Source organism: Phyllostomus hastatus, unplaced genomic scaffold (assembly GCF_019186645.2).
Source record: "Phyllostomus hastatus isolate PE091 unplaced genomic scaffold, TTU_PhHast_1.1 phas_contig_150, whole genome shotgun sequence".
Classification (NCBI taxonomy): Eukaryota; Metazoa; Chordata; class Mammalia; order Chiroptera; family Phyllostomidae; genus Phyllostomus; species Phyllostomus hastatus.
The window spans coordinates 438,254-460,723 of NW_025333611.1; the positions used below are offsets into that span (position 1 = coordinate 438,254).

Below are 22,470 nucleotides of genomic sequence, written 5' to 3' on the forward strand. Positions count from 1 at the left end.
GAAGCAGGTCTGAGCAGGCACTGAGGGTACCTGCCTACGCCCGCCCGGCCAACTCCCCCTTCCTCGGTGAGACGCGCCGTCACCCCGGGTGTGACAGGCACGTCCTCCAGGCCCAGCCGCGGCGCCTCTGGACGCGTGCCCGCGCAGCTCCGGCCTCGTCCTCCACGGGACCCTCGCCCTCCACGGGACCCTCGTCCTCCACGGGACCCTTGCGTGGCGCCGGACGCCCACTCCCACCGACATACGCTCTGCTCTGCTTCCTTCACTTTAATACTCTGTGCGCTTTCTTGCAGACGTCCCTCTTTGTACAGACAGACGTTACGTGGGTGGGGGTCAAGTACTCGACCGGTCTGCACAGTGCAAACACGGGCCTTGACTCCCGCCACTTCACCGGGAAGCCCTGCTGGGAGGCCGAGCGCGCGGGCCGGGGCGGGGCTGGCGGGGCACGGGCCGCACAGCCTCGGGGGCCAGGGAGCCCCGGAAGAACACAGGAAGGGTCAAGAGCACACGCCTTGTGCTGTTGTGTGTCCTTGCCTCAGTGTGCCCGCCGGGGGGAGAGCAGCAGAGTGTGCAGGTGACAAAGTGCCGTGCGTGGGACCAAGGCGTCAGCCACCTGGTCCCCCAGGATGCGAGACCCCGGTAGCAGGAGGGAGCGACAGGCTTGGCCTGGGCACCGGGCACTGCCCGCAGGCCACGCACCGGCGCCGCCTCCGTGGGCCCACCCGTGCCGCCAGCCGTCTACGCCAGCACCTGCTGGACCCCCGGCTGGTCCTCGGAGCAGCTCCGGCGCCCACAGGGGGTCTTCTTTATCAGCCGCCGCAGCTTGCCCGGGAAGCTCCTGCTGATGTAGCGGTACAGCAGCGGCGTCACGGCGCTGCTGGAGAGGGCGAGGCACCTGGACAGGTCCTTCGCGAAGAGCAGCACCCCCAGGTGCTGCTCGTCCACAGGCCGCCCCCACAAGGCCAGGGACGTGTGCCCCAGGAGGGTCAGGTAGTGCGGTGTCCAGAGCCCGAACTGCGTGCACACGGTGGCCACCAGGAGCCGGTGCACCGAGGGGTCCAGCCTCCCTGACTCCTGGTCGAGGGGCGTGTCCTGCTTGCGGATGCGCGAGACCAGCACCAGGGCGTAGAGCACGGCCAGGCCGGGCACCAGGTAGCCAATGAGCACCATGATGGCGCTGGCAGCCTCCGTGTGCTGCATCTGGGCGCACTCGGCCAGCCGGGCGGCCACGTGGCTGCAGATGTAGGAGAGCAGGGAGGAGAAGCTGGTGAGCAGGGCGCCGCCCCACACGAAGCCACACACGTGCCGGCTGTTGTAGACGCTGGACATGTAGGTGCGCGGCAGCGCCCGCTCGATGTAGTAGTCCAGGCTGAGCAGGGCCGTGCAGTACATGGTCACCAGCGCGCAGACGTCGAACAGCACCAGCAGCGTGACGTGGGCCTCGCCGCCGGAGCCCCCCAGGGCCCAGCCGGAGGCGCCGGGGCCCAGCAGGAGCGCGGGCGCCAGGGCGCTGAGCAGCAGGCCCGCGACGGCCATGTTCACGAAGTAGACATCGGGCATGGCCATGCTGCCCTGCTCGTGCAGGTTCACCAGGATCAGCAGGCTGTTGCAGCCCAGGCCGACGGGCACGCCCACGGCCAGGTAGAGCAGGGAGACGGCCGACAGGGCCAGCTGGGCGTGCTGGCAGAGGGGCTGGTCCTCGCCCCCGCCCGTGCCGTTGAGCGGGCTGCAGCTCCACATGGCGCCGGGCGCTGCGGGCTGTGGGGAGAGGAGAGGGGGGAGAGGGGGTCCGTTGTTACCTGGAGCCGAGCCCTGGGCCCGCAGGCCGCTCGGGGGAGCTTGGGGACGGCCAGAAACTGTCTCCGGAGTTTCCTGCGAGAGCCGCTGCAGGCTGCCCATCTCAGGCCCCAGGCAGGGCCAGTGCCTGGGGAGTCATGTGCTTCAGGATCTTTGCAGCGCGGCCAGCCTCCTAACCCTGTTTCTGGGCGAAAGGGGGGCAAGGGGGCATGGGTCCCTGCTCCTCTTGGGGCCGCTGTGTACTGGCCATGGGAGGCGCTCCGCCTGCTCACCCTCGGAGCACCTGGCTGAGTTGGGCTTCTCTCCACCAGGAGAGGACGCTCTGCAGGGCCCCTGCTGGCCTGGGTCGGGACTCAGACCCAGGCTCCGTGCTGCGCGCCCCCCCCCCGGCGCTGTCCCTGGAGAGCAGGATGGGGAGTCAGGGTGCCCGCAGGCCAGCCGGAACAGACCACAGGGCACCTAGGGGCAAACCCCACGTGCTGTTTGTCCCAGGCCTTGCCGTGACAGGTGTGACTCAGCCAAGGTCAGGGAGGCCTGCAGTGCGGGGAGGGCTGGGCCGGCACACAGCCCTGCCTTCCGGCATCAGCCTGGACTCTGCCCAGCCTGTGTGGGCATCGACAGCCCCTCTGCCTGCCCCCAACCCCGTCTCGCGGCGCCTGGGCGGGCTGGAAGCACTGCCTCCGGGGAGGGCTGGCTGTGTGGGTGGGAGGCCCGAGAGGGGGCCGCAGGGGTGCCTGAGGCCTGGTCCCACGGCGCTCAGGAGGCCGTCTGTGGGGGACCCCGTCCCTGCACCTCTGCCTCGCAGGCCCTGCGTGGGCAGGTGGCCCAGGGTGGCCCGTCCACCCGCAGTGTGGGGCCTGGGGGAGAACAGGCAGGGAGGGCAGATGTCACCAGCCTCTGGAGGAGAGCCTCGAATTCAGAGACGCTGGGCCCGAGCCCGTCTCTGCTTGTAGACCCGGAGCAGCCCTCTCAGCGCGCCCATCCAGACCTGGGCTGGGTCCAGGGCTCAGGCCACAGCCACAGCCAGCCCACCGAGCGGGCGCCGGCCCCGCCCTGTGTCCCACAGCCCTTCGCAGCTGCCTGCCGTGTCCCGCCCCCTCGGGCCGTGGGGGACAGGGCTGGAGGCACAGTGCTTGGCAGCGTCCTCCTGCCCCTGGCAGGCGCGCATCCGCGTGGTTCCTCAGCGCCATCTGGCTGCCCTGGGCCCGCCGGGAGGGACGCCGAGGGCGAGGCAGCCCAGCGGGTGTCAGACGGTGACGAGTGCGCCAGCGGCCGGGCCCAGCCGTTCCCCCACTTGTGCTGCCGTCCCCCCACCGAGAGGGACGGCGAGGGGCAGGTCCTCCCGTCGGGACGGTGCTCCTCGGCCTGTGGGGCTGGCTGCGTGGGCAGAGCCACCCCAGGGCAGGGAGGCGGCCCCTGCTGGAGCCCGCTGAGCCGCCAGGAGGGCGAGGGCATGGGCTCTGTCCTCTGTCCGGCAGACCGCACCGGGCTCCAGTTCTGAGGAAGTGCTGCACCCTTGTGGCTGCTGCGGACCCTGTTACCGCAGCCTGGCCTGGCCTGGCCTGGCCTGGCCCGGCCCAGACGGTCTTCGAGGACCCCTGGAGCCCCCCCAGGACGCCCCCACCTGCTCCTGCTGTCAGCCTTCCCTGCCGTGGGCTGGGGGGCCGCAGCCCCCCATTGGGGGGGTTCACTAGTGAAAGGCGCAGCTCTGCACCCACTGCCAGGGGCCACGGCCGGAAGACGCGCCCAGCCCCTCCCATTCCTCCCGTCCCACAGGCCCCGCCCCGGCACAGAGAGGCTCCGTGCTCCTGGGCACCCAGGCCCCTGCGCAGCCCGCGGTGGCACCGTGAGGATGCGCACCCCTCTGTGTCTGCCTTGCTTGGCAGGCTCCACGGCCCCTCTCTGTCTGTTTACCGCCCTCTCAAACGAGGGGCTGTGCCTGGGCAGGCCAGTGTCGCAGGCTGCTCCCACCTGCCCCTCCTGCCCCCTCGGTGGCCTGGCCGTGGCCTCAGCCCTGTGCAGCCCAAGCCCGTGTGTGGGACACTGCAGTCAGGAGCTCCTTTCCCCTGAGATCTGTGGGTGGGAACCCAGGACACACAGTCGGCCCTCTGGGCCGTAGCTGGACCTCAGGGAGGGGGCCAGAGCTTCCCCGGGGCGGCAGGGAGGGTGCACCGAGAGCTCCGAAGCAGCGTAGCACAGCGCAGTGGGAGCAGGTGTCCCCGTGAAGGGAGGGAGGAGCTCCTCCAGCAGGCCGCTGCAGGCCCCTTTGCCCCAAAGCCCCCACTGTGGCTGCGGGGGGAGGGTGACAGGGACTGCACCCCCGAGGGCATCGGCTGCAGCGGCAAACATCCAGCTCGGGCTCAGACGGGCTCCCGTCCTGGGAAGGCGCCCTGTCCTGGGCAGGCGTCCCGTGGCGTGAGACCTGCCCAGAGTTTCCCTGAAGTGCTCCTGGGCCTCGCGGCCCCCGCCTGCGCAGGCGGGCGAGCGTGGAGGTGGGGACTGAGCGCCCGGGGGGCAGACCAGGACCCCGCTGCTCGCCCCCCTGGCCGCCCCTGGACAGGGCTGTGAACTGGCCCAGGCAGAGTCGGCATCAGCTGCGAGGGTGACTCCGGTGTCGGGTGCAGGTTACGGGCTGAAAGGGCCAGTGTCCCTCCACTTTCCGTCGGAAGAGGGCCCGCCGGGCCACTGTCCAGCGTGCTTCCTGGGGTGGGGGCACCTTGTCTCTGCCGGTCTTACTCAGAGATGGGGGGCAATGGCAGCTGTTAGAGCTGCCTTGTTCTACAAATGCAGGCGTGCGGCTTTTCCAGAGTGGGGACCGCTCACCCTCAGCCCCATGAGGCGGAGGGGTGAGAGGGCGGAAGGTCCTCACCTCCCAGCTGCTGGGCTTGGCCCCGCCTCCTCCTTGGTCCCATTTCCCTGCAGCCAGCCCCTCCTCCAAGTGCTCAGGGTTGTGAGCTGGGAAAGGGAGTGGTTGGGGAAGAGGGAGGGCCTGACCACAGTGCTGTGGCCGCTCCCCCACCCCCTCCAGCACAGGCGGGGCACAGGCGGGCAACGGCTTCTAGGTATCAAGCCTGTTCCTTCCTGAGAAAGAGGAACTTGGAACTCAGCTGGGCAACACAGGGTTCCAGGAAGGGCCCAGAGACAGGGGTGGAGGGGGTTCCAGTGTCCCCGTCACCTGCTGCGTCCCCTCAGCTGGAGGGGCCTGGCTGGGTGAGGGCCCTGTGGGCCTCTCCTCCCACTCCCACCCCACCCCTGCCTGCCCGCCCGCCCCTCAGGACTCTCGGCTGGGCTGGCACCTCCTCAATCCCACCGCCGCCTCCCCTCTGCCCCCGCAGCACCTGCCCCCGGCTCCTTAGGACAGGCACCCAGGTGCGGCTCGGGGCACTGCACCCCACCGGACCCCAGCACCTGCAGCATGTGCCCGGGCCCCCTGCCCATGCACTGCCGGGGACCAGGGCCCATGGGAACCTCTGAGGCAGCGGTGTCCAACCTTGTGGCGTCTCTGGGACACACTCAAAGAAGAGTTGTCTTGGGCCACACAGTAAACACATTATGACATGTAATCACGAAGGAAACTCAATGTTTTAAGTAAACTTACAGTTTTGTGTTGGGTGCAGGTTGGACACCCCTGCTCAGGGCAGAGCCGTGGTCCCGGCCTCTGCAGGGGGGAGGGGCGCCTCGGGACTCCAGCAAACTTACCCGTTAGAGGGAGGCTGGGAGGCGGTTCCAGAGGCCAGAGTTCCAGGCTCGACACAGATGGAGCCCCACCTGTGTCGTCAGTGCCGCCTCGGACCCTCAGACCCGGCGGCCAGGCCTTCCGACTGAGGCAGAGGCTCCTCTGCCACGGGACTCGCAGGGGCTGTGATTTCTGGGCCTGTGTGCACTGCCCTTCCTCCCACCCCCAGCTGTCTGTCCAAGGACTGAGCTGTCTGCAGGGCCCTCTCCTCCTGGACCCGCAGCCGGGCCGTGTGTCACCAGCAGGAGGACCGCCGCCCTTCCCACGCACTCCCGCGCGCCAGCTCCCAGGACCCTCAGGGCTCTGGTAACTAGTTCTCGAGAGGGCACCATCCCCACGTCCTGCAGGCTAGCCTCCGCCCCTGGGCCATGTGGCCTCCTCCTGAGCGGGGCGAGGGTGGTCTGGCCAGGGTCTGGGTGCTCCAGGCAGAGGCTGGAGGTGCCTGACTCCAGGCCGGGGTCCTGGCGGTGAACACAGGGGGGCCCCAGCTCTGGCCTGTGCCCCTCTGACAGCTCCCCACGCCGCCTGGAGGTCCCATGGCCCCAGCTCTGCCACTGGTTTCCCCTCGTGGGTGCCCACAGGCCGCCTCTTGGGGAGCCAGCTGTCAAATGGCATGGAGGCCTGAGGACAGCTCAGGAGGCCTGGGCGCTGGGCCCCCTGCAGCCCCGGATGACTGGGACCTGGGTTTGGAGTTGGGGGGGTGGTAGGGGGCTGGCCAGGCCAAGGAAGGGTAAGCTGGCAGGAAAACTGGCGACTGACAGGCCCTCCAGGGCTCTCTGCCCACCGCCCGAGGCCCGAAAGTGCGTGCAGGGTGGGCGCCCAAGCAACAGCAGCCCCCTCCCCTAGCGGCGGGTGGTGGGGCAGCAGTGGCCTCAGGCCTGGGCGATGGAGAGGGACAGACAGGCAGGGGCCTAGTGGCTGCGCCCCAGCAAGAGCCCAGCCCCAGGAGCCCCCTCCCTGCGGGAAGGCAGTTCTGAGCCTGGCAGCGCCTGGACCCCGGGCCTGACCCCCCAGCCCCCCAGGAGGGAACCTGAGCCCGGTCCGTGCACTCGGGAGCTGGCGCAGCAGTTCCACGCCCCTCAGTCTCCAGGTGTCTCCACCTCACAGACACCCAGACTCACAGCGTCCATCATTTCCTGCCTCGGTTTCCCCAGTTTTTTAGCAGACCCATGCGAGGCTGTCGGAAAGACCTAACAAATGCACTGCGTGCAGCCCAGAGGGGCCTAGCCGACCCAGGCGCTGGGAGGACGAGGGGCGGCCCTCCCCCACCCCCCAGACCTCCTTCCACACAGGAAGCTGCAGTGGGAACTTCCTCCCAGGGCCCTGGCAGCTGGCGCCCGGGAGAGGAAACCAGGGCGGGAGGGGCGGGGGCCGGGGCCCTGTCACCGCCAAGCGAGCGTGGCCGTGGAGCGGACCCCCGAGGGGGCGCACGCCGGACCGCGGGGCTGTGCACTGGGCCCGGGTGCGGGTCGGGGCACGGCGGCGGCACTCCTGCAGTTGCCCTACGTCCTGGCCGCCTTCACAGCTGCCCCGGGAGTGGGGCCTGGGGGAGGAGCTGAGCTCAGGGGCGCCTGCAGACAGCAGTCGTGGTCTCCAGGGAGGTGGGATGCAGGCACGGGCAGAGCAGCAGCTTGGGGCACGCGCGCACGAGTGTGAGTTCACACAAGGCCGGCAGAAGCGAGAAACCAGCACCCTGCTCCCACGGAGCTGAACACACATCGCCGACCTCACCTTTCAGCCCCCGCCTCTGAGCCAGACGCTCGGCCCGCTGCCGCACCAGGGCCGCCGCAGCCTCGCCCTCGCCGCCGTCCGCACAGGTGGTCGCCTCCCCTGGCCACTCAGCCAGCACCAGCTCCCCCTCAGCTTCTCAGGCATCAGCTCCTGGGCCTGCCCACTCTCCCCTCTCACGGGCACTCATGCCCCACGCCTGGCTGGCAGAGCCTCCACGGCCCCAACAGCGGTGCACCCTTTGACACCAAGGGACCGGGGAGTGGCCCAGGAGGCCAGGCCAGGCAGCGCACCCTCAGGGGGCGGGCAGCTCGGCTAGGCGGCCGGTCCTGTCGACCTGGTGTGCAGCCTGAGACTCAGCCTCACGTGAATGTCCTGGAGCAATCAGAATTCTTTGAAAATGACTCCTGACCATATTTCCTCAGTCCGGGCCGTCAGAGAGGCGTTAGCGGCAATTTACATCCAGCCTGTAGGAGCCAGGCGCTCGGAAAGGCTGACGTGGCCACAGGTCCCCCACTGGGAGCCACACCCCAATGCTATCCAAGACGCGGGCCCCTCGGGGCGATGAGAAACGGCTCCCTCCGTAGGCAGGCCGTCTGTCCTCATTCCACAGCCGCGTGCCTTCCGCCGTCCCAAGTGGCCGTGGGTGACAGCGCCCCGGGCAGCCGGCCCGGCTGCCCCTCGTTCTCCGTGGACAACAGGCCTGCTGGCTGGGGACCGGCCGCAGCCTCCTCTCCTCAGAGCGCCGGGCACACACACGCTCTTGTCTGTGCAGCAGGGTTACTCGGGGTTTCTGTCACCGGAGCGACGCGGTGGAAGCTGAGTCTGTCTCCGGGCGCACCAGGCCGAGGAGGAGCAGAGGCAGAGGGAGGCCGGCTCAGAAGCGCAAGGGCCAGCCGAGCGGCTCCAGTCTCCGGCTCAGACTCCGGGCGCCCTGTCTGCCTGGCCTTGCGCTGGGTGTGCTCTTACCTGGGGACGTGCTCGGGGCCCAGATGCTATCGCCACCTGCAGTTCTTTCCGAGGGAGGGGCCCGCCAGCCAGGCTGGCTTATCGCAGTTGCTCCCCGGGTTTGCTGGGCTCTGACCGAACCGGAAGCCCCGGGGCACCCTTGCCGACAGGCGTGGGAGGCGGGGGGGGGGGGGCCCGGGTGGACCTTCTGGCGATGCGGGAGACACCGGGTCCGTTTCTTCCTGCCCTCTGCCCCCGAGGGTGTCCCTTTTACTTGGAGAGACTCCCAGCGGCAGCGTGCTCTGGCAGCTCGGGTGAGGGCGGAGACTCACTTCTCTGCTCTCTGGACCGAGCCCTCTCTGCTCTTTGATGCCTGGGCAGCGTTTTGGGTCCCGGCCTGTGGGACCCCATGAACAGATGCAGCCTGAGGCTCCCGGCCTGTGGGACCCCATGAACAGATGCAGCCTGAGGCTGCCCCTTCACAGGGTGGCTTCAGCCTTAGGTGTTTCCGAGGCAACAGCCAGCAGGAGGAAATCCTGGGAAGCACTGTTTAAGGCGGCCGCCGGGGGTCTCCAAGAGGTGGCCCCAAGGCTGGGCCCAGGGGCAGGACCCCCAGTGGCACAGTAGGGGCGGGCAGGTGGGAGCAGCAGGTCTCTCTTCCTGCCTGTGAACCACACAGGCACCTCCCTCTGATGGTTCTGGGCAGCTCAGTCCTCCTTTCACCCTGTAACGGGCACAGTTGGCGTGCACCTTGTAACCGGAGACCCCACGGGCACGTCAGGTGGCTGTTTGAGCACAGGGCAGCAGGTCTGTGTCGATGGCCGCATCCTCCCCAGAGCTGTGCGCCTCTGTCCTCCCTGGAGAGGCAGGGCGGCAGCAGGGACCCCGGGCCAAAGGCCCACGGCTCTGTGCAGGTGGGGCGACGGGCTGGGCCTCCCAGCCTCCTGCCCGCGCCTGTGGGCACTGCGACTGGAGGAAGATCCTGAGGTTCCGGCTCGGAGAGCGTGTCAGCCGTAGGAGTGCCGCTGCTCACTGTCAGCGATGCCTGGTGGGGACCCGGGGAGAACGGCAGAGGACTCGCTCTCTGGGAAGCCCTAGCAGCCTGGGGACAGCCTCGGAGCCGCCTCATACACGCTCTTGCGTCTGCAGAGGGCGTGGGGCGAGCTGCTGGCCACCTCGCGAGAGGGAGTGTGCGTCTGGCCAGATGCTGAGACGGGGGAGGGGCCGCGGCTGCCCCACTGAGACAGGGCATGCACCCCTGGCTCGGAGCTGGAGGGAGCGGCGCGCCCACCCGCACCGCGGGAAGGCGGCTGTGGGGCGCACGCAGTCAGGTGTCACTCCGCAGTAAACAGGAATGGAGTCCCGCCACTTGCGATCCCTGGGGTGGACCCATGGGACACTATGCTCAAGTGACATAGGTCAGAGATCTCACTTCCAACAAACGAAATTGAAACAGAAAAAGGTGGTGCAGGGACCTGAACTGAGCCCTCTCCGGTGGTGAGAGGGACGTGAGACACCAGGTCTCCCTCACACGGGCGAGAGTGACCCTGCGACCCAGGGCGCCGCGCTGGGGGCTGTGACGGCGACCGCCACCAGGTTCTGCCGGAGCAGCAGAGGCGCTGGGCGTCCGCGGAGCCAGTCCGTGCCCGGAGGGGGCCGTCAGGGAACCAAGGCAGTCCCCGCAGAGCGGGTCTCCGCTCGGGCGTCCTTCAGAGTTTGCTATGACGCTGTCATCAGGAAAGGGACAAAGCTCCAACTGCGGGGACGTGAGTCGGCTGGACTGCTGGCCACCCGCGGGCACGGCTCCAGTGCCTGACAGGTCAACGACCGCGGGGCGGCGGCCTGCCTGGCTCCCCTCCCAGCGCCGCGGGGCTACAGCGCCCCCCGCGCCGAGGGGACCACGCAGGGCCCGGCCCAAGGACCCGCGGGTCCCAGCGGAGCGCCCGGCCGACGGGGCCACCGCAGCCCCGGGCTCGCTCCCCGCGCGGGCCACGGCCCCGCGGGCACCTAGCGGACCCGACCCCAACCCCACACTCGGCGCCCACTCACCGGCTCGCTGGGCCGCGCAGTCACCGCGGGCGGGCAGCTGGGGGCTCCGGAGGCGGCAGGCTCACGGCACACGCCGCGCGGGGGCCTGTGTACACACGTGACCGCTCGCCCCGCCCCCGGCGCGGCCCCGCCCCCTCGCGCTGCGGGTGCCGGCCTGCTGGCCGGGGCGGCGGAGCCCTTCCGGCAGGAGCGGGCGGCGAGCGCGGGGGCAGGCCTGGTGGCGAGGGGCCGTGGTGCTGAGTCAGCGCGCTCTGAGCTAAGGGGCCGGGCCTCGGCGCCTTCGGGAGCACCTGCCGCCGCGCCCGCGGAGCCCGGGTTTCTCGGTGCGCTGACCTGGCCCCAGGAAGCCGCTTAAAGGGACAGTACATGGTGGGCAGCCCCACTGACTCTGTAGCTGCCGTCAGAAGGAAATGTCAGGGCGACGTCTGAAGACAAGACCCGTCGCTCCGCTGTGATTCCTGCGGTGACAGGACGTGGCAGCACACTCAGGCTCGGGCTCCAGGGGCCTGTCTGTCTGAAAGCCCGAGTGTGCAGGTTGCGGGGTTCGACGCGGGGTTACTGGGGCAGAGCCGGGCTGGCGGGCGGACGGCTCCCCGAGTGTGGATGGGAGCCGGGACTGGGCTTGGCAGGGGGCCGGGCCTGTGGTCGAAGGGCGGGGCAAGTCTCCCTCTCGGCACGGGCCACCTGTAGACCCCTTTGCCCCCCACCCCACGCCGGGACCCTGCTGGAAGTACCTCGGCTGACTCCTCAGCCCGGCCCCAGTGGCGGCGGCAGCGAGCATCAGGCGGTGGGCCGCGCCTGCCCCCAAGGCCGGGACCGATCACCGTCGGGCAGTGCTGGCGGCCTAGGCCCTCAGAGCTGCCCCTGCAGGCACAGACCCCCAGAGCCCACTGGCTCTGCTCGGGCACCCGCCTGCCGGGCCTCCCTGCGGCGGGGCCGGTGAGAAGAGCGCCGTCTGCCGGCCAGGCCCCGACCCAAGAGGCACTCCCACGAGGGCCCAGAGGGGGCGGCAGCTTGGGGTGCAGCCTCCTGGCTTTCCCTCGTCCCGGGCCTCGGGAACCTGGAGCAATGTGCCCAGGCCACAGGGCAGATAGCGGGGTTGGCACCCAGGCGGTCTGGGGCTTCCTGGGTCAGGCCCGGGGGCCCACCCGCCCGAGCAGGGGTCTGGCCTTCTCTGCATGCATGGCCTCAGGCCTCGAATCCCTGGGGGCCGCCCTGACCACCGGTCTTCCCCTGCACCCCCCTCCCCCCGGAGCCTGCGTAGCCCTTCGCGGCCAGGGGTGCAGGCCTGCTCCCAGGCTGCATTCCCCGCTCCCTCCTGTGTGAGGCCAGGCGACTCTGGGGGCAGCTGCCCCCTGGTCTGTTGGCACCCCTGCCTTGCTGGGGACTGCGAGGCTCCACAGTGAGCAGGGAGGCTCCAGCCCGGCGCCCGGCTGCAGCGACAGCAGTGCCACTCCATGGGCTTTGGAAGCGTCCCTGTTGGTCGCTGTGCTCACCGGTCTTGAGACTCGGCGCCCTTCCTGTTTGATTTGGGTGGCAGTCAATGTGAGTGGCCGCTTCCACACTGTGGGGACCCTGGACTGCCGGTCAGGGACTTGAGAGCGGCCTGCTCACTGGGGTCTGTTTGCATTTGGCTTTTCTCTTGGGGGCTGGGAGGGCAACGTGGGGGTTGCAGTGCCCCCATCCCCCGCTGACAAGGCAGGCTGGCTCTCCTTCTGAAGGGGCAGCTCTTAGCCATGGCGCACTTCCTAGGCAGACGTGATCCGTGTGGCACATGGGTCCGGAGCCAGGAGCGTTCAAAGTGGATTCGCTAATTCTCGTGAGTGCGGCTCACGACAAGGTTACACTTGGCCCTCTGCGTGGCCCCAGCAAGGTGTGGATTTTGGAGAAAGTGTGGAGGGAGGGCTGGGCGAGAGCAGTCAGTTCTGAGCTGGGCCATGGCCCCCCCATGGTCACGATGGATCAGTGCTCCGTCGGTGCAGCTGCCTCCCTGCTGTCACCCAACACAGGGCCCCCCCCCCCGCCATTTCCCGAGTGCCTCCTGCCTGCTCTGCCAGCGCCCCTGTGCTCGGGGTGGCAGGGTATCCCCTTAGTGATAGGGAAGGACCCTGGGTGGGTTTCGTGCTGCGTCCTGCGGGCTCTGGCCTAGCAATGGGATCAAGTGGCGATTTTCAGCTGGCGGCTGTGAGCCGCCTTCAGCGTGCAGTGTGGCCAGCAGCCCCGGGTGCCCGCCTGCCGACTGTCCCCTGCTTGGTCCTGCTGGGGCTGTGCCCACAGTGGGGCAGGCACACTGGCTGTGCCCGGGGCCGGCCGCCCTCCAGGCCTGCCCGGCCAGAGCAGACCCGCGCGTGACACAGCGGAAAGCGCATCCTCGCGTCTCTGGAGGGGTCCCGGCAGCAACTCGGCAGGTCTGCCCCACACCCCACCCTCACGTCCCCAGCACCCCTCCCCAGCTTCTCTTCCACCCCGCAGAAGAGAAGCAGGCTGGTCCCGCTGTCTGAACCACATCCTGGTTCAGGCAGCGTCTTCCCACTGTGTCCTCCCGGGTGGACTGGGCCTCTTCTCAGAAGGCACTAGTGCCACTCCTCGGGGCCCCACCCCATGATCGAGTCACCCCACAGCCCTCCCTCCCGCCCCCGTCGAGTTGGGGGTGCGGGCTCAGCGGGTCAGTCTGTGGTGGCAGCACTTGTTTGTGTTCGTCCCCCGTGGTGCCCCGGCTCCCAGCCAGTCCAGCGGGAAAAAGCAGCGTAACAGAGGTTTGTGCGTGCCTGTCACACACCCAGTCTCGTGACCGGGAGCTGCTGAGCCGACTAGGCGTGTAGGGGTTTGAGGGTCTCTCAGTGCCCTCGGGGTGGGCTCAGCCGCCACCTCCAGCTGCTCGCCACAGGTAGGCCTCTTGGTCACACCGTCCCACTCCACGAGCTGGACCTTGTCCCCAAAGGCCCTGGGGGCCGTGTGAGGTGCCGTTCTTCCTGGAGGCCCCTGTGCTGCAAATCCCAGGGGTGCAGTGAGCGGCCCAGTGCCTCAGTGTATGGCCCGGAGGGACAGGGCACATCCTGCAGGCTGGTCCCAGGTCAGAAGGACCAAGGAGGGAGCGCTGGGTGGGGCGCAGGCAGGCCCGGCGCACTGTGCACCCTCTCTGAGCCTCAGTTTCCCCTCCGATGAGTGTGGGTGGTGCAGCAGCTGGAGGCGTGAGAGCCTGCCCTGGGCCGCATGTCCCTGCAGGTGGTGTCCTCGGCCAGCACCCAGCCTGCTGCCAGGCTGGGCCCCGTCCTTTCCCCCAGGGCCTCCCCTTGAGTCACAGGACTGAACCGTGGGTTGAGAAGGCAGGCAGCAGGCCCTTGGGTCTGAGCGCTGGCCAGGAAAGGCACCAGGAGGTCAGCACACAGGCACTCACACCCCACGGAACCAGCAACCTTGGAAACTTGAAAATGCTTGAGTCTCACCCTCATCTGTGCAGTGGGGAGCAGGTGCCAGCGTCCCCCGGGTTAAACAAGAGCCCTTGGGGGGAAATGCAGAAACTGTACTTGAACAACAGTAGAAAAGGGGGGGGGAGAATGCCCTGCTCACTCTGCCCTCCCACCCAGCTCCCCTCACTCCTCGCCGATCCGCCCCCCCTCACCCCAGGGTAGAAGCAAGCCTCTGTGGTGGGTGGGGGGCGGGCCTCTGGGGACAGCAGGAAATGGCCGAGAACAAAAATAGGGAAAAACACGTCTCTCCCTGGACCGTGGAGATCCTTATCAGGCTGGGAAGCTGGGCTGCCAGGATGTCACACCCAGAGCAGGAAGCCCACATCCACTAGCGTCCCTGGTGGCCAGGGGGAGAGAGGGCTTCTAACCCCGCAGCAGCCCGGGTGCAGGGTGTCCCGCCACCCCTGGGGTCTGACCTTTGCCAGAGCTGCTGGGTGAGACAGGCTGGGTGCCCCCCAGAACCTACTGAGGGCCCTTGGGTGGGGCCGGCAGGCCTGGCCGCTGGAGTGGGGTTTTTCCTGGGTCCTAAAGTTGGCCTGCAGTCTTGCCTCGGGGAAGGAACACAGCTGTAGGAGGGGCTGACGGTGTGTACCGGGCAGGAAGGAGGGTGTGACCCAGGCCTCGGTTCCGCGAGCCCGTGTGGAATCCCGCTTCCTGCTGGACGCCAGTGGCACCAGCTCCTGTCCTCGCGGAGCTGAGGCGTGGGGGCTGGTCGTGAGTCAGAACTGCAGGAGGGAGCGCAGGGGGCTGCCCAGTCGGTGAGGCAGAGACGGCGTCCCCGAGGTTGCGGGTGACCTGCGACCTGCTGTGAGCTCTGGAGGCAACAGGAAGGGCCTGTGGAAAGGCCCTGGGGGCACTGGCAGGCCAGGCTGCAGGGGCCTGGGGTCACGTGGGAACGCGGACGGCGCACGGGGCCCAAACCTGTGACCTGGGCCCACGCAGAGAGGTGCGGAGCAGCCGAGAGGGGGCGGGTGCTGAACTGCACCCGTGGGGTCTCCTGCCTCCTGCGTCGGGGAGCCGTCAGGGCGGGCTGGAAGCAAGGCCTGGCAACAGGCCGGGGTGTGGGCCGGGGCGCGGCCCGAACCCCCCGTTCGCTCTCCGGCACGACCCCGTGAACGAGGGCGCCGGCGCCCGCCACACTCCGGGCCGGGCTGGGGTCGGAGGGTCCCTGCGCACGTGCGGCAACCTGGCCACGCCCCCCAGCCGGGCATTGAGGGCGCCGGGCGGGGAGCCCCGCCCACACGCCGAGCGCCGGCGCACTTGCGTCAGCGCCCAGCCGGCTGGATCTGGTTCCAGCCGCGCCGGGCCGGCCTGACATGCGCACTGCGCGAGGGTGAGGGTGGGGGCGCCGGCCTGGGCAGACCCGGCAGCCGGGGACGCGGAGGTCAGTGCGCCGAGCCCGGGAGTGGAGCCGCGGGGTGGGGGCGGGGGCTGGGGGCCTGTCCTGCACGAGCGCGCTGCGGGGGCTGGGGCGGGGCTGTTCCCGAGGGGGTTGCGGGAGTGTCCCGGCCGGGTGGACCCCCCCACCCGCTGCGTCCCCGTGAGGGCGTGGCGCCCCTCCCCCACGGGGTCGGGCCGGGGTGGGGGGCGCTTCGCCGTCGTTCTGGGGGGGCGGCCCTGCGCCCCGTCTTATCCCCCGCTTCCCTGACCCTGGTTACAGGCAAGGGAGGGTGCTGCGCTGGGGAGACCTCGGGTGCCCGCGGACCCTGCTCGGGCTGCAGGAGCGCTGTGCTCACGCTGCGCGGAGCCCCGGGGGCTCGGTCTCAGCTCCGGGCCGTGTGACCGTAGGCAAGTCCCCTTGCCCCACCCCGTCCCATCATCTTATCCGTGGGACCGGGGAGCGGCCTGAGCCACGTCCCTGCCCCCCCCCCCCAACGCGGACCGGGCTGTCATGGCTCCGCCCCCTACCAGGAAGAGCGTGGGTCGCTCGTGACCCGTGTTGAGGGCCTTCGCAGCCCCGGCCTCCGTGCATTTGCAGGGCCCACCTCTCCTGGCGCGTGAGCGCCAGTGTTCTGGAGCAAAACCCCGCAGGGTGTTTGCCGTTTTGCTTGTGAAATTACTTAGCTGTAACTTACTGCTTAAGAACGCGACGTCTTTATTTTTATTGTCGTGTATGCGCAGGAGCTCTTGCAAAGTTGGAAACACCTAGCCTACGGTTTGCAGCTGTGGTGGAATCATTCTGAAAATTACATTCAACAATTAATGAAGTTGACATAATGATACACTTCATAGAAATTTAATGCACCATTTGTTTTGATTTTGCTGTTTTTTTATCTTGGAGCCAATAACATGTTTTGTTTTGTTTTTTTTTATCCATAGCTCAAACCTTTTGTGGACTCTGGATGCCCTCGAGGGCAGCAGGACCTTGCAGGGCCCTGGGCTGGGATGGGCAAGGAAGGGGCAGGAGGTTAGGGTAGTTTCCCCAGAGTATGTGCTTTGCGCCAGGGGTCACAGGGCAGTTTTCTCTTCCGGCGCAGGGCACCGAGGCCACCAGGGAGGATCACAGCCCAAGGAAACAGGGCGAAACCCTGTGGGAAAGCCTTGTACAAACTTACTTTTTGAGGGGAGCGGCAGCTGTCAGAGAGCTTGCCTCCCACGCCTGCTCCAGGAGCCCAGGCCCCTTGCGTTGAGGGTCAGGCAGGTGTCTCTCAGTTTTGGTGGGTGTTGCACACGTAAAGAACGAGGTTGTCTCTAAAATGCCAAGTTCAGTGCTGCTGAGTTAGTGGTAACGGCCAGCCACTCTTGGAAGATTGGGAAGTGCGTTTTCTGTCTGTTGAATGGGATTTCTAGACCGAGTTACACTTCCTGTGCTTAGTACTGGTCAGCTCTGCTTGTGGTGGCTGGCTGTCCACCTGCCAGAACAGCCTTGCCTGGTGAAAGCACAGGCAGCCGTGGGGTCCTAGTGAGTCCCGTGTTTCCAGGCGGAAGGGCGGAGGTGTGCAGGCTGGGACCTGCAGAGTGCGGCAGCCTCCACGACGCAGAAGCGTGACGTGCACACGTCCTCTGCCTTCCGGTGTGGGGCCCCGCGCCGGGCGTTCGTGCAGACTGCGGCAGGGCTCCCGGTGAGCCTGGCCCCCGGCGAGGCACAGGCAGGGAGCCTGGCAGGCCTGCAGGCAGTGTCTGAGTGCCCAGGGACAGCGGGGCCAGCAGCCGGGGGATCTGGAGGTCCAGGAGGACTGGCCTTGGAGCCAGGACCCAGGGCTCGGTCCCTGCCTCTGCGGTACGGTTGGCTGTTTCCCCCAGGGGTGGCGTCCCAGGAGCTGTGTCCAGTGCCTGGGCTGCCTCTGGGCTGTGGGAAGGGACTTTTCCAGGGACCCCTCCTGCTCATCGAGGCCTAAAGGACTGGGTCCTGCTCTGACCACCCCTCGTGGGGACAGAGCTGCGGCCAGGCCGCCCCGTCAGCCCCCACCGTCCCCGTGGTGTGCTGTGATCCCCCCAGGACGCAGCGAGGCCCTGGAGGCCATGTCCCAGGCTGCCCAGCAGCACAGGAGCAGGCAGCCTGCGGGTACCACCGCTCACGTCTGAGCGAGCACGGCCCGTGAGTCGTGCCAGAGCCAGAGCCAGAGCCAGAGCCGGGTGCTGCTCACCCCTCACAGACACAGCTCGGCCATGGCCAGGGCAGTGCTCGGGCCGGGGCGCTGGGGAGGCCTGGATTCCTCGTTGGGTCCGTGCTGTTCCCAGGCCCTTTGGTGACGGTGCTGGGGTGTCCTCCCTGGGCAGACCCACCGGTGCGCGCTCCTTGGGGGGGTGGGGGCTGCTGGCTGGAATTTCCCCCGGTCAGGACCAGCTGTGGCAGAGAAGAGACTGGCTGTGACTGGTCTCCTCTGGCTTACAAGGGGAAGGGGATGTGTTTTGCACTGTCGCGGACACCTGCCATTTGCCTCTCCCGGGCGCAGGGCCCTGAGGAGACCCCGGGGGACCTCTGGCCCAGCTCTGCCCCCTCTTCCCAGCCACACACCGTCCCCGTGTCAGCCTGCCCTGGGGAGCCAGCCTCCCGGGGGGCTGCTGTGACGCCCACCAAGGACAGTCCCACTTTGTGGCAGTGAACCCAGTCGGATCTCGGAAAACCGCCCTCAGGACCCAGTAGGTTTGCCTCCTGCCAGGGGTGCCCCTCGGGTCCTCCCACACTGCAGAGTGGGGGAGGGGAGGGGCTGGCCCAGTCAGCAGACACCAAGGCCCCTCCTTGCCAGCGCGGGGCCACGCCTTTCCAGGAGAACTGAGAAGTTGGTCACATGCAGCTTCGGGAGACCTGTAGGTCCTGGCCTGTGTCCCAGGCTGAACTTCGGGGCTTCAGGGACACTTAAAAGGTCTTGTAGGGCCGGTTCCTCCTGCCTGGCTTTGGCACCTGGAGCTGTACATTGTGTGACAGACGTATTGGCATTTAACATTTAATTCTTGAGTTAAAAGGCAAGAATAAAGTTAAATTTTCCGTGTTTCTTCTGAAATTCAGCCCAGCTGCCAGATGGCTCCTGTGGCCGCCCCATCTCCAACGGCCGGCGTATCCGGTCGCAGGTGTCTCCTTGCGCGCAGCCCACTGAGCAGAGAGTGGGGGGGAGGGGCGGCTCTGGCCCCCGGGCGGCCCCTGTGCTGCAGCCGTCTCTGGCGAGGGCAGCGCACCCACGCTGCAGGCGCTGGGACTGGGTGTCGGCTCCTAGCCCCCCCGGCAGCGGGGAGGCAGACCCTCGTCAGCCAAAGCCACGGTCAGTGTGGAAGGCCCTCCCTGAGCACTGGCCTGTGCTTGTGCAGTGACCGTGGACAGGACTTTCCTATCAGTCCTTGTCACCAAGCCAGGGAAGGAGGTGGCTCCATCGTATTCTGGCCTCTGAGCCCCGGGACAGGTGCCTGTGGGTGTTGCTGGGAAGAGGGTCCAGCAGGTGCCCTGCGAGCTGGGAAGGGAGGGCATCCCAGGGAGAGGCTGGCCTGGTTCCCCAGCAGGCGGGTGTCGAGTGGGGGCGATGCTGAGGGCTTGGGGGTCAGGTTTCAGCTCTAAGCCCCATGTCTCAAATTTGGGGAGTTTGAATCTGCACGAGAAAGTTCACCTCCTCCCTCTCCAGCTGCAGTTCAGCATTCCCTTCCACTGCGACTGCCGGCAGCAGACCGCCGTGGCGTGGGCACAATCCGGGAGGACACGGCCCGGTGCTGCCCGCACCCGGCTCTGCCTGCAGTCACCGGCTGTCGGTGGTGACGAAGGACTGGCGACCTCTCTTACCTTCCCGTCTCTCCACGCGTGTCCCGTGGGTTCTGTTTCATGCCCTTCAGCAGCCGAGACGAGGTCTGCGGCCCCTCCCCAGCGCACAGGAGCCCCGCAGAGAAGCCCGGCGCCACCAGGAGGCCTCCGCCCGCCCGGCCCTGCGGGGCGGCCGCGCTCCCTGTCCTCCAGGAGCTCGCTCACGTCGGCCGTGCGCTCCTCGGGGCCAGAGCCCGCGTCCGCCTCAGCGCTCGCCGGGCCCACGATGCCGCACGGAGTCCCCCTGCCCCGGGGACGCGGCTGTGCTTCCATCGGAGCTTGTGGGGTCCTCACTGCAGCAGCCTCCTGGGTTGCTGGTGCGCAAGTTCTCAAGCTGTTTTTGTTTGCATGAGGACACTGCAGCCAGTGTGGGGGGAGCTGGCTGCTGTTCCTCAAGGCGGCAGCCCAGGCAGGGCACACCCGTTGGCCTGGCCTGGGGTTTTGGCTCAGGGAAGAAGGCTGGGGAGTTCAGCCTTCAGGGACCGTGACTGTGGGTACCTGCCTTCTCTGTGTCGTCAACAGGGATGCATCGGAGTGTGTGCTGTGCGGCTCCGGTCTTGAAAGGGGCAACGGACCCTGGTGGGGGCCTGGGCCCCGGCTCTGCAGGTCTAGCGCCAGGAAGCTGGGTGCAGGGCCTGAGTGGCACATCTCCTTACTGCGAAATAAAGGGTTTTGGACCAGAGGGTCGCCTGTTCGATTCCCAGTTAGGGCACAGGTCTGGGTTGTGGGCCAGGTCCCCAGAAAGGGGTGCTGCACGTCAATGTTTCTCTCTCTCTCTGCTCTTTTTCTTTCAAAGTAAATAAAATCTTAAAAAGAGATCGTGGGAAATACTCTGCCTTTTGTTCTGGGTTGATTTTAGAAAAGGTAATTTACTACCATGCATTACCATTTCAAGTTTTAAAAATTGGGGTCTTAAGTCTGGTCACCGTTGAGCCTCTGGCATGTGCGGGAGGACACCTCGGCTTCGGGACAGGAGGATGGAGGCTTCTCGGCTGGAAAGGTATGGGGCTGGCTTTGGGCCACCGAGACCTGAAGGATCAGCGGGCAGCAGCCTAAGGCACTGTGACTTGTGAGGGGCTTCTGGCCAGCAGCTGCCCTTGGGACTGTCCGCTTGTGCAAACAGGGCAGAGCCTGCAGCTGCGCCACCCCCACCAGCGGCCCCTGTCCCACTCACTTCCCTTCCCCAAACCCGGCCCTCGCCCCGAGTGCGGCTGGTTTGCCGGTTCAGTTGTCAACATGCACTTCCCAGCCCACTGACAGTGCGGGGTGGTTGGTGGGTGGGTTTTGCCTGGGCTTAGGGGGGTGGTGGGGGGAGGGGCTCCACCTGGAAACCCAGGTGCTATGGCCGGCCAGCTCTCGGCCTCCCTCTGCTGGGGTCCTGCCGTCCAACCAGTGGCATCTGGCAAGGACCAGGCAGGTCGGTGGTGGCACAACAGGTCCGGCCCTCCGGGGCACGGCCTGAGCGCAGCCACCTGTGCTGCTGCTGTGGCCAGCCCTGTGTCCGTCGGAGCACCCGCTGCCTCCTGGTGTGCTTGCAGCGTGTCCGACCTGCAACCCAGCACAGTCGAGAGTTTGCAGAAAACTCGTGTTTTTGTGGTTGTGTGTCACAGTGTATTAATGTGGCCCAAGACAGCTGTCCTTTCAGTGTGGCTGAGACGCCCGATGGTTGGACTCCCCTGTAAACTGAAGGAGCGGGAGTGACCCCAGACCATCTCCTGACCCTTAGTGTGGTGCTGCCCGAGGAGAGCTGAGCCCTGCCGCCCCGCCCCCTGGCCCTGGCCCTCTGCCAGCAGCAGGCTTGGGCAGTGGCTCCGCTTCCCCTCGGAGCTTCTGAGCCCTCTGACCCCCTGCCAAGGCTCAGGCCGAGGACCTGGTGGGCGGGCACCGGGCGGTGGGGTGGCCTGAGAGAGCGGCCCAGCACACGTGTGTGTGCCTGGGGACGGCCTCCAGAGTTTGGGTCACTGTGGGGTCAGGGTTAATTCTTGGTCTCTGCCTCCTGCCGGAGTTGTTTCCATGCCACACTCCGGAAAGGGAGTGCTAGCAACTCGGAGGGGCTGTCACACTGCCACACAGACAGGCAGAGAGTCCCTCCTGTGCTGGGGCCCAGAGCTGCCCCGGGGCCTGCCTCCTCCCCCCCTACCTCCCTGTGGGCCTCCCTGCAGACCCCACCAGGGAAACCGTTCCCGTGCCTTAGGAGCTCGTTCTGAGTGTCGAGTCTCCAAGGGGGACGTTCCGGAGGGTTTGGTGGTGCGCCTTAGCTCTCCAAAGCCGGATATGGGCCAGCTCAGTGGCCCATATGGGCCGGATATGGTCCTGGGGGGGGTGTCCACACTCTCGGCCACCGCGGGGCTGCCCCAGCAAGCCTCCCCTTGCCGGCGGATGGCCGAGTTCGGCCGGCTGGGGGCAGCAGCCTCGCCCCTGGGCCCTCAGCAGGCAGCCCTTCTGCCCGGGCTTCCAGGGCGTCCAGGGCCACAGCCTCCTCCCCCCCCCCACCCCCGGCGCTCCACGGGAAGGCCGGCGTCCTGTTGCCTCTCCGTGGGACGCAAGGGGCCCTTTCTTTGCAGCACAGAGCCGCCGCTGACCCTCGCTCGGCCAGTGGCGGTGGCTGGATGCCTGTGTCTGGGCGGGGCTGGGGGGCGGGGCTGACCCCCAGCAGCACTTCCTCCAGCCCCGAGGCTCAGGGCAGCTGGACGGACCGTTCAGCCGGATGCCCCACACGCCCTGTCAACTCGCCAACAGCGCCACCCGAAGGGAAGGCACGCCCTGCGAGCGTGGGTGTGGGTCAGACCTCGGGCAGCCGGGTGGGAGGGGTAGCACCCCCGCCCCCGCTGAGTGAGTGGAGTGCGCGCCGTCTCGTCGGGCAGAAAGCCCGCCTGGCCTGCCCGGAGCCCCCAGGCCAACCCCCGGGGGCCACACCAGGGGCCATCTCTGAAAGGGGAGAGGGGAGGGGGTGGGAGGCGCGTCTGGCACCGTGGGCGGCCCTGTCCCGTCCCTGCCCTTCCTGGGCCAGCCCTGGCCTCCCCTGGGCAGGGCCGCAGGCACAGGCTGCCCGGTGCACAGACCTGGCCCAGCCCGGCGTGTGGCGGGCGCACCCCCTCCCTGTGCCCCTCGGTCGGGCTGCGCTCTGCCCGTGGCTGCCGGCCAGCGTGGGCGCCGGCACGGGCCCCCGTGCTCTGCGCGTGCCCTCGAACTCAGGCCTCCCTGTGAGAGCGCGTCGCACACTGGGCGTCCCGTCCCCAGAGGCCAGGAGAGGGCTCGGGGTGGGAGCCCCTGCCCTCTTGTTCTGCAGACCTGCCTCCTCCCCACCGTGCGCCTGCGGGCTACCCTGGGGAACGGGCCGGCCACAGGGGTCTGTGGGGCGGACATGGCAGGTGCCCTGGGCCAGCAAGGTCCACCCGTCCCTGCCCCGTGCGGCTTTCTTAAGACCCCTCCTCCCTCCCACCCGGGCCCACGCAGGCGGCGTCATCTGCCTCCTTCCCGCTGCCCTGCCTGGGCCTGCCCCAGGGCCCTGGGCC

The 22,470-nt window shown here is 68.0% G+C and overlaps 2 protein-coding genes across 4 annotated transcripts in view; one reads left to right on the plus strand and one right to left on the minus strand.

Moving 5' to 3' along the window:
• The window catches only part of CUNH7orf50 (chromosome unknown C7orf50 homolog), a 49,805-nt gene that overhangs the window by 22,623 nt on the left and 4,712 nt on the right, over positions 1 to 22,470 (plus strand). The gene's annotated exons all lie outside the window — the stretch shown is intronic.
• On the minus strand, positions 242 to 10,384 carry GPR146 (G protein-coupled receptor 146). Of its 3 annotated transcripts, none has more exons than XM_045824878.1 (2): positions 5,497 to 5,871; positions 242 to 1,758 (listed from the first exon to the last, which is right to left on the minus strand). In XM_045824878.1, the coding sequence occupies exon 2, from the start codon at positions 1,738 to 1,740 to the stop codon at positions 739 to 741; it is 1,002 nt and encodes a 333-aa protein (XP_045680834.1). In that variant the 5' UTR covers positions 1,741 to 1,758; positions 5,497 to 5,871; the 3' UTR covers positions 242 to 738. The 3 variants fall into 3 exon arrangements, with proteins under 3 accessions (XP_045680834.1, XP_045680822.1, XP_045680825.1); XM_045824866.1 differs by lacking the exon at positions 5,497 to 5,871 and adding an exon at positions 10,259 to 10,384 and having other exon boundaries at positions 243 to 1,758; XM_045824869.1 differs by lacking the exon at positions 5,497 to 5,871 and adding an exon at positions 7,265 to 8,294 and having other exon boundaries at positions 243 to 1,758.

Excerpts from the sequence above, each read along its gene's own strand:
- GPR146 (XM_045824878.1), bottom strand. The coding sequence starts at position 1,740 with ATGTGGAGCTGCAGCCCGCTCAACGGCACGGGCGGGGGCGAGGACCAG.